The sequence below is a fragment of the Hypanus sabinus genome, chromosome 7 (assembly GCF_030144855.1).
Source record: "Hypanus sabinus isolate sHypSab1 chromosome 7, sHypSab1.hap1, whole genome shotgun sequence".
Taxonomy (NCBI): domain Eukaryota; kingdom Metazoa; phylum Chordata; class Chondrichthyes; order Myliobatiformes; family Dasyatidae; genus Hypanus; species Hypanus sabinus.
This window is the reverse complement of record NC_082712.1, coordinates 98,514,213-98,523,881: the sequence shown is the minus strand read 5'-3', so window position 1 is coordinate 98,523,881 and position 9,669 is coordinate 98,514,213. Positions and strand designations below refer to the sequence as shown.

The 9,669-nt window shown below is 51.1% G+C and overlaps 1 protein-coding gene across 1 annotated transcript; it reads right to left on the bottom strand.

The window, feature by feature from the left end:
- Positions 1-2,116: 2,116 nt before the first annotated feature.
- On the bottom strand, positions 2,117-6,017 carry LOC132397512 (transcription factor HES-7.1-like). Its single transcript, XM_059976342.1, has 4 exons — positions 5,907-6,017; positions 5,427-5,522; positions 3,731-3,818; positions 2,117-2,631 (listed from the first exon to the last, which is right to left on the bottom strand). Exons 1-4 carry the CDS (start codon positions 5,949-5,951, stop codon positions 2,117-2,119), a joined length of 744 nt encoding a protein of 247 aa, XP_059832325.1. The 5' UTR covers positions 5,952-6,017.
- Between the last annotated feature and the right edge of the window lie 3,652 nt (positions 6,018-9,669).

Below are 9,669 nucleotides of genomic sequence, written 5' to 3'. Positions count from 1 at the left end.
CGCCCTGTTTCCTTGTCTTGTCCAGCATCGTTTCTTCCCCACTTCTCTTGCTTTCTTGATTCACCTGCTCCTCTCCCTAGTACTTCAGTGTCTTTGTCTCGCATTGGGTCCGTTCCCAACGCCCACCAGGATGGGATGGTTCCAATTCACTTGCACAATGATGTCACTCTCAGGAAGTTACACAATTGAAGGAGGCTGAGGATTGAGGAGAAAGGAGGTCAATAAAATCCCGATACCCGACAAGATTTATTTTCTGATGGTGGGGGCATCACAAACAGGAGGATTTGCATTTCTAATCAGGGATAATATCACAGTTACAGAAGACACACCAGAGGGCCCATCACTGAGCCAATATGGATAGTGCTCAACAATGAAATGTACTGTCAGTTCTCCACCTCCTCGTAATGTTATACGCCTCTTTATCATCACCTCCCTGTCTCCTGTGCACCAAGGTAAGAAAACATCCAGCCTGCTCTAGCTCTCCCTATAACTCAGTTCCTCCAGTTCTGCCAACATCTTCACCACACCCAGGACGTGCCCTCTTCTCATAGCCAGCATCAGGTAGGAGGTACGGGAGCCTGAAGGCTCAGTGATTCAGGAACAGCTTCCTCCCCTCTGCCATTTGATTTCTGAATGGACATTGAACCCATGACCACTACCCACTACTTCTTTTATTTCCTATTTTTGCACTAAATTATTTAATATAACTATTATATACACTGGCTGTAATTCACATTTTTTTCTATTGTTATGTATCGCATTGTACTGCTGCCGCAAAGACACCAAATTTCACGACATGTGCAGGTGATATTAAACCTGATTCTGATCGCAAGTTAATAATGTCTATCTTATAGCAGGGTGACCAAACGGAGCACAGTGCCCCAAGTCTGGCCTCAGCAACTCCGGCAACATGACTCCGGTGCAGGTCAGTGTGCCGAAACGCCCTGCAGAGAACCGTGGCACTGCGGAAGGACCACATTGACTCGACTCCCCTAAATGCAACATCTCACACTTATTTGAATTAAATTCCATTTGCCACTGCCTCAGCTGATTAAAATCCACCTGTAATTTTTCACTATCCACTAAACTGCCTGTTTTAGTATCGCCCATGCATCTGTACACTCTTATCCAAACTGTTGATATATTTGATCAAAAGCAACAGGCCCAGCGCTACTCTGATGCACAACACCAGTCATGAGCCTCCAAACCAAGAAATAACTACCTTCTTCCTCTTCTGGCTTTTAATGGCAGTCCGCCTCAAAGGCGCATTACTGCCACAATTGGGCTGGAGTGTGGTGCAGAGAGTTGGGAAATAAAACCTCTATTAATCTTTTCAAATGAAAGCTAAGTTACCCCCAAATGCCCTCGAGAGGGTAAGAAAGACGATACTATGAATTAAAGTCACTCCCATAACTTGAAGTTTTTAATTGAAAACGTTCAACCCGCAAAGACTTAATAGAAGCCCGCATTTGACTTATTTGAACCTTTCATGTTTCACGTTGTTCAACTGTTTCATAATGATGACAAAACTTGCACAAGATATAATTAAGCATAGTATGCCCAGTTCTAAGTCAAGTCAATATAATTCCTTCCCTTCTTATTTCCCCCTCTTCTCCCATAAACCAAACAGTTTTATGTGACAAATAACCGGTTAGCACCAAGCCAATTGTGTACCCAATTAGCCAACTCTCCTTAGAGTTCATGGGGTCTGCCCCTCCAGAGCAAGCTACAACTTGGAACCTGATTAAAGAGCTTACTGAGTCTATAAAAGCGGTGTCTCCTGCCCAAGTGACATAATCAAAAACCCACAGTTCCTTGCCGGGACTGCCTGCGTTTGTCATGTGACATAGAGCGACCAGTGGGAACCAGCCATAACCTGTTAGTGGAATTACGTTATTTGTTGCAATTTACCAATTCAAACCAATAATTACGTTAAAATTTTATTGCAAAATATACAAAATAATTGAAATGAGAGACGCACAGAATACATAGGAAATATTAAAGAATATTTTTAAATGGTCAAAAATCTTAAAATATAGATAAGCTTTATTATAGATACAGCGCGAAAGGGTGGGTGGGCAAGGTGGAAATGGATAGGTAAGGTGATTCCGGAAAGTTAAGGCCAGGGTCTCCAAACGCTGTGTGGTACAGTCACTTTGCTGGAACTCTGTTGTTCACAGACGGGGCCTTGCCAGCCCATCACTTTCTGGGGGAATTCCCCAAAGTGTGCGCAACCCTGCCGAACGAGTTCGTGGTTCCCAGTTTGGGCACTGACCGGGTTCTGTGCCTGCTGTAATGGGGTGCCTTGGCTTGCCAGGAGGCGCGAACTTTGCTGTGTTTGGCGATTAATAGCGACCCCCGGTACTACGGCCAGCGGCCTCAAGGTGGAGGTGTGCCCGGGCCATGTGTCGCACGCCCCCGCAGCCGCTCTCCGAGCGCTCCCACAGTTGACCTGCTGGCCGCTCTGGCTCTCCGCCCTTGGTTGGTCCACAAAGTCAGCCAGCCGCTCCATCAGGCTGCTCTTGGCCTGCGCGTTGATGGAAGCACAGCTCTGGACAAAGGTAGTCACCTGCAAGAGGCACTCCTGAAACCCGGCCTGGTAGTTGAGCCGCGGGATCCCCGAGCCGTGCCCTGTTTAACAATAGCCACGGTTAGTAACTTGGACAAACCCTAAAGCTTCCTAACACAGCGATTGTACTGCAGGTTTGGGAAATTCGGGAGACAGTTCCTGTCGGAACGACTCCAGCCACACCGCGATTCCGTCAGGTTATGTCTGCAGTACTTCACCCGCCTGCTCTTTCAGGATCACTTCTCGTAGACTGTGCTTCCACCCGCTTTTGTGAAAGACCCCAAGACCAACCAGTGAAAAAGAATCGCCTCAGATATCTGTGACGTTCAGTGACCTCTCGTTCGAGGTCGTCTCCCCTCCTCTCCCCGGTCAGATCCCTCATTCCCCACTCAGCCTCTACCTCACCGATTCCGAGGTACCAGTCTAGTAACCCAGTACCTTAATTCTGAAATTCAGACAGACCTGTAAACCGCCCGCCGCCATTTGATAAGACCGCGGTCGATCTAAGTTCATCTTTACCCCCCCCCCCTCCCCGCCTCCACTGCCCGATGGAACAGAACTCATTCCCATCCTCCACACATTCACCGAACCCACCCCCTCACTCCTCTCTGCAGTGGACAATTCCAAAGAACCACCCCCCCCCCCCCCCGCCTCCACTGCCCGATGGAACAGAACTCATTCCCGTCCTCCACACATTCACCGAACCCACCCCCTCACTCCTCTCTGCAGTGGACAATTCCAAAGAACCACCCCCCCCCCCCCGCCTCCACTGCCCGATGGAACAGAACTCATTCCCGTCCTCCACTCATTCACCGAACCCACCCCCTCACTCCTCTCTGCAGTGGACAATTCCAAAGAACCACCCCCCCCCACCTCCCGCCGAGAAAATACCCTTATCTCCATTTGATAGACTATCCGTGTCAAACTCCCGATACACGACTGCACTCAAACACGAAACATTCTCGGTAACGCATCCATTGCCTCGGTGGAATGGCGTGGTCCCACTCTAACTCCCGAGTTAAAGGGGAGAACTCCGGCGGGAAACGACACCCGGAAGCTGAGGTGGGAGCAGTGGCGGAAAGGTAACGCAGTACCGGGGCGTTGTAACCCACCCGCATCCCCTACCCCTTCCCACGCACCCAGCAACCAGCGGATACCCACCCTGGAAATTTGGGAGTGTCGCTGTCTTCAGATACTGGACTGTCATTTCTAAGATTTCAGCCTTCTCCATTTTACCATTCCGGAAAGTCTAAAGAGAGAAAAGCGGTAAAACGCGAAAGCTGGAGATTGGGGTTCGCGCAAGACTGGATTGTCGGGAGCCTGGGACCACGGGCAAGCGCGCAGAGGAAGGAGGGCTGGGAGGGGGGCAGCGCTGGACTGGATTGTCGGGAGCCTGGGACCACGGGCAAGCGCGCAGAGGAAGGAGGGCTGGGAGGGGGGCAGCGCTGGACTGGATTGTCGGGAGCCTGGGACCACGGGCAAGCGCGCAGAGGAAGGAGGGCTGGGAGGGGGGCAGCGCTGGACTGGATAGTCGGGAGCCTGGGACCACGGGCAAGCGCGCAGAGGAAGGAGGGCTGGGAGGGGGGCAGCGCTGGACTGGATTGTCGGGAGCCTGGGACCACGGGCAAGCGCGCAGAGGAAGGAGGGCTGGGAGGGGGGCAGCGCTGGACTGGATAGTCGGGAGCCTGGGGCCACGGGCAAGCGCGCAGAGGAAGGAGGGCTGGGAGGGGGCAGCGCTGGACTGGATTGTCGGGAGCCTGGGACCACGGGCAAGCGCGCAGAGGAAGGAGGGCTGGGAGGGGGGCAGCGCTGGACTGGATAGTCGGGAGCCTGGGACCACGGGCAAGCGCGCAGAGGAAGGAGGGCTGGGAGGGGGGCAGCGCTGGACTGGATTGTCGGGAGCCTGGGACCACGGGCAAGCGCGCAGAGGAAGGAGTGCTGGGAGGGGGGCAGCGCTGGACTGGATTGTCGGGAGCCTGGGACCACGGGCAAGCGCGCAGAGGAAGGAGGGCTGGGAGGGGGGCAGCGCTGGACTGGATTGTCGGGAGCCTGGGACCACGGGCAAGCGCGCAGAGGAAGGAGGGCTGGGAGGGGGGCAGCGCTGGACTGGATTGTCGGGAGCCTGGGACCACGGGCAAGCGCGCAGAGGAAGGAGGGCTGGGAGGGGGGCAGCGCTGGACTGGATTGTCGGGAGCCTGGGACCACGGGCAAGCGCGCAGAGGAAGGAGGGCTGGGAGGGGGGCAGCGCTGGACTGGATTGTCGGGAGCCTGGGACCACGGGCAAGCGCGCAGAGGAAGGAGGGCTGGGAGGGGGGCAGCGCTGGACTGGATTGTCGGGAGCCTGGGACCACGGGCAAGCGCGCAGAGGAAGGAGGGCTGGGAGGGGGGCAGCGCTGGACTGGATAGTCGGGAGCCTGGGACCACGGGCAAGCGCGCAGAGGAAGGAGGGCTGGGAGGGGGGCAGCGCTGGACTGGATAGTCGGGAGCCTGGGACCACGGGCAAGCGCGCAGAGGAAGGAGGGCTGGGAGGGGGGCAGCGCTGGACTGGATAGTCGGGAGCCTGGGGCCACGGGCAAGCGCGCAGAGGAAGGAGGGCTGGGAGGGGGCAGCGCTGGACTGGATAGTCGGGAGCCTGGGACCACGGGCAAGCGCGCAGAGGAAGGAGGGCTGGGAGGGGGGCAGCGCTGGACTGGATAGTCGGGAGCCTGGGGCCACGGGCAAGCGCGCAGAGGAAGGAGGGCTGGGAGGGGGGCAGCGCTGGACTGGATAGTCGGGAGCCTGGGGCCACGGGCAAGCGCGCAGAGGAAGGAGGGGTGGGAGGGGGGCAGCGCTGACTTGCCGATCCGCGGTCCCTCACCTCGTTATGGGTGTGTTTCAATAGAAAAGTTTTGAGCTGATCCAAGCTGCGGTTCATTCGATCTCGCCTCCGCTTCTCCACCAAGGGTTTTAACAGCTGTAGGAAAAAATGAATGAGAAGGTCTTTTTTAAAAATTCACGGCCCTTGGGAAGCGGTCGCACATTTTGGTCGCGAACAGCCGCTTCTGCCCGGCTTGGGTGGACATCGGGGACACTTCAGACCGGAATCAAAATCCGGTTTAGTATCATTGTCATTGTTTCGCGGTAGCAGTACAGCGCAATACGTTTTAAAAACCTGATTATAATAAGAAATTTTTTAAAACTATATAAGTAATCCAAAAATACTTATATAGAGAGTTCATCGTCCGTTCAGAAATCTGATAGCGGAGGGGATTTGAATAAATAAACGGTTATTAATGCTTGCTACAACCAGCACTCCCTGCCAGAAAAACACCCCCGATAGACTGTTAAATATTTTTACCTTTTTAACTTCCTTTAAACCAGTGGATTCAGTTGCCATCTTCATTGCTGGGCTGTGGCACCAGCGCGGAGTTGGCTTGTCCCAGAGCGGAGCTGAAGATCCCAGCGCGGAGGCGGATGGTACCTGCGCGGAGGTGAATGACTTGAGTTGTCAGACCGCCGATAAAAAGCTTTCAACGGAGGTGAAATGCGGAGCGGAGTTTTCGCTGGCTAGATCCGGCCTGGGGAGGACAATGAGCTTCACTACAGAAGTGGCCGGGGCTGCCTGTATTATAGTGTAGGAGACGGACGCGTGAGGTCGGGGCGGGGTCGGACGGCCTTTGATGATGCCCCTCAAGGTGTTGTAGCGCCCTCTTTGCATTTGCTCTCTGCTCCCCCACTGAGCTGTGAAACCAATCACTTCAACTCACGACCAGATACAAACTGGCACCCGCTCGCCTTTTGAAAAGAAGATTCTAAATTTCATCTAACTTTCCCATGGGAGTTTCCCAACCTTTTATCCCGATCAGAGCCATACGTGGGTGCAGAAACAGTTACGAACGTAATCCCGTGTCTATATTAATTGATTTTGGGACGGGGTGCAGAAACAGCGAACGTAATCCCGTGTCTATATTGATTGATTTTGGAACGGGGTGCAGAAACAGTTACGAACGTAATCCCATGTCTACATTAATTGATTTTGGGACGGGGTGCAGAAACAGCGAACGTAATCCCGTGTCTATATTAATTGATTTTGGGACGGGGTGCAGAAGCAGCGAACGTAATCCCGTGTCTATATTAATTGATTTTGGGACTGGGTGCAGAAACAGTTACGAACGTAATCCCGTATCTATATTAATTGATTTTGGGACTGGGTGCAGAAACAGTTACGAACGTAATCCCGTGTCTATATTAATTGATTTTGGAACGGGGTGCAGAAACAGTTACGAACGTAATCCCGTGTCTACATTAATTGATTTTGGAACGGGGTGCAGAAACAGTTACGAACGTAATCCCGTGTCTACATTAATTGATTTTGGAACGGGGTGCAGAAACAGTTACGAACGTAATCCCGTGTCTATATTAATTGATTTTGGAACGGGGTGCAGAAACAGTTACGAACGTAATCCCGTGTCTATATTAATTGATTTTGGAACGGGGTGCAGAAACAGTTACGAACGTAATCCCGTGTCTACATTAATTGTACTGACGTCAGGAGAGTTGATCACTTCAAATCTCTTCCTAGGAGTGACAATCATCCAGTCGCCTCCCCGGTCCAACCACGTAGACATCCTGTTCCAGAAAGCTCACCAGCACCTCTTCTTCCTGAGGAGGCTAAAGAAATCCAGCATGTCCCCGTTGACTCTCACCAGGCACCACAGCGAGCATCTGATTTGGGTGCATCAAGACTGAGTACGGTAGTGCTCTTCCCGTGACTGCAAAAGGCTGTGGATGCATCCGTTCCATCCACCCAGAGGGCTTTCTGCTGATATCATGATTGCAGTGTGATCCCACCCTTGGCATCATCAGGCTGGCACTGGAGGAGCTGGGCACCAGCCTCGAGACGGTGCTCCTGACGCCTCCCATCCAGGACACGCTCTCTTCTCATTACACAGATTTTTGCATAGTAGGGGAGTTAAGGGTGATGGGGAAAAGCAGGTAGGTGGAGAAGAGCCCATGGACAGATCAGCTATGATCTTATTGAATGGCAGAGCAGGCTCGATGGGCCACATGGCCGACTCCTGCTCCTATTTCTTGTGTTCTTGTTAGTGCCATCAGAGAGGAGGTGCAGGAGTCAAAGACCCACACTCAACATTTCAGGAACAGCCCCTTACCTTCTGCCATCTGGTTTCTGGGTGGATATTGAACACTACCTCACTATTCTGCTCTCTTTCTGTACTATTAGTTTTTCATATTTCTATAGTGATTTATAGTCATATTTTATATTTTGCACCGTACTGCTGCTGAAAAACAAGAAATTTAATGAATCTGTCAGTGATACTAGAGCTGATTCTGATTCAGGACTCCGTGGACTCTATCTACACTTCTCACCGTCCCAGTAGAGCAGCCAGTATAGTCAAAGACCACACCCACCTGGACATTCTTTACTCCCCTCTCCCATCTGGCAGAAAATGCAGAAGACTGGGAGTCTGTACTAACTAGTTCAAGGACAGCTTCTATCCCACTGTAACATGAATGGCACAATACGCTGGGCTCTTGACCTCCCATTATGACCTTTATTGTCTGCCTGTACTCCACTTCCTCTGTAGCTATTACATCTATTAAGGAATTGATAAAATCGTGGGAAAAATGGGTCAACAAATTTGTGGATAAGACAAAGACCGAGGGCATAATGGACAGTGAGGAAGGCTATCAAAGTTTGCAGTGCAATCTGGAACAGCTGGGAAGATGGGTAGAAAAATGGCCAATGGAATTTAATGTGGAAAAGTGCGAGGTGTTGCACAGTGAACGGCAGAACTCTGTGGTGTGCGATAGAACAAAGGGACCTGGGAACACAGATCCACAGCAACGGCACAGGTAGAAAGGAAAGTAGAGATAGGAGAGCTTTTAGCAATTTGGCCTTGGTAAATCAGGGCACTAAGTAAAGGGGTTGCAATTTTATGCTGAATTTAGAGTATTGTCTGCAGTTCTGGTCACCCACCTACAGGAAAGCTAGCAACAAACTTGACAGGGAGCAAAGAAAGTTTTCAAGGATTTTGCTTGGACTGGAAAAAGGTTGAAAAGGTTAGGACTCTTTTCCCTGGAGCACAGGAGAATGAGGAGTGATAGTTATAAGGAAATGCAAACTTATGGGAGTGTAGATAAGATGAGTGTTTGCAGATTCAAAGATTTGAAATACATTTATTATCAAAGTATGTACATAGTATACAACCCTGAGATTTGTCTTCACTTAGGTTGAGTGAAACTAGAACTAGAGGTCATGGGTTAAGGTTGAAATGTGAAATATTTAAGGGAAGCCTGAGTGAGAACGTCTTTGCTCAAAGGGTGCTGTGAACAGCAGTGGAAGTGATAGATATGGAGTCAATTGTAACATTTAAGTGAATTTTGGGTAGGAGGGTTGTGGTCCACATGAAGGTAATGAGGCTGAATGCAACATGAGATTGACAAGCACTGGATGCACTGAAGGGCTCGTTTCTCAGCTGTAGTACTCTATCACTCTATGACTGTGGCCTTTTTCTGCATTCTGTTGTTGTTTTATTTTGTGTTACCTCAATGAACTGTGCAAAAAATTGATTTTATGAACAGTATGCAAGGGAAGCTTTTCACTGTATCTTGGTGCATTCGACAAAAATAAACCAGTTCCAACTTCAACTTCCAACTCCTATGCTCCTCGTGGTTTGGTATACCTCCACGTTATCCTCTCAGTATCCTACACTCCAGGGAGAGAAGTCCCAGCCTATCCAGTCTCCAGTTGTTCTTCCCTCCACCCTTTCCAGCTTTAATGACACCCTTCCTGTAGCTGGGCAACGATATACACACAATAATTGCCGTCTCACCAATATCGTGCAGAGCTGACACATGATGTTCCAATTCCTGTATTCAATGCCCTGGCCAATGAAGGCAAAATATGCCCAGTACCTTCCTCATTGCCTCGGCTACTTGTATGACCACTTTCAGGGAGTTAAATCCCTACTTCCGCCATGGACGGTCCCAAACCCAGCTGAGAAAGAAGGAGGGTTGGACATGGGGCTAGCAACCCCACCTGTAAAAGCACAGAGCTATGGAAATGCCAACAGAAGCTCCAAAGACCCCATCCAAGGGAC

Coding starts and splice junctions, on each gene's coding strand:
- LOC132397512 (XM_059976342.1), bottom strand. CDS start 5,951: ATGAAGATGGCAACTGAATCCACTGGTTTAAAGGAAGTTAAAAAG. Junction 3,819..5,426: donor TGAAACACACCCATAACGAG/GTGAGGGACCGC, acceptor TTCTCTCTTTAG/ACTTTCCGGAATGGTAAAAT. Junction 2,632..3,730: donor GACACTCCCAAATTTCCAGG/GTGGGTATCCGC, acceptor ATTGTTAAACAG/GGCACGGCTCGGGGATCCCG.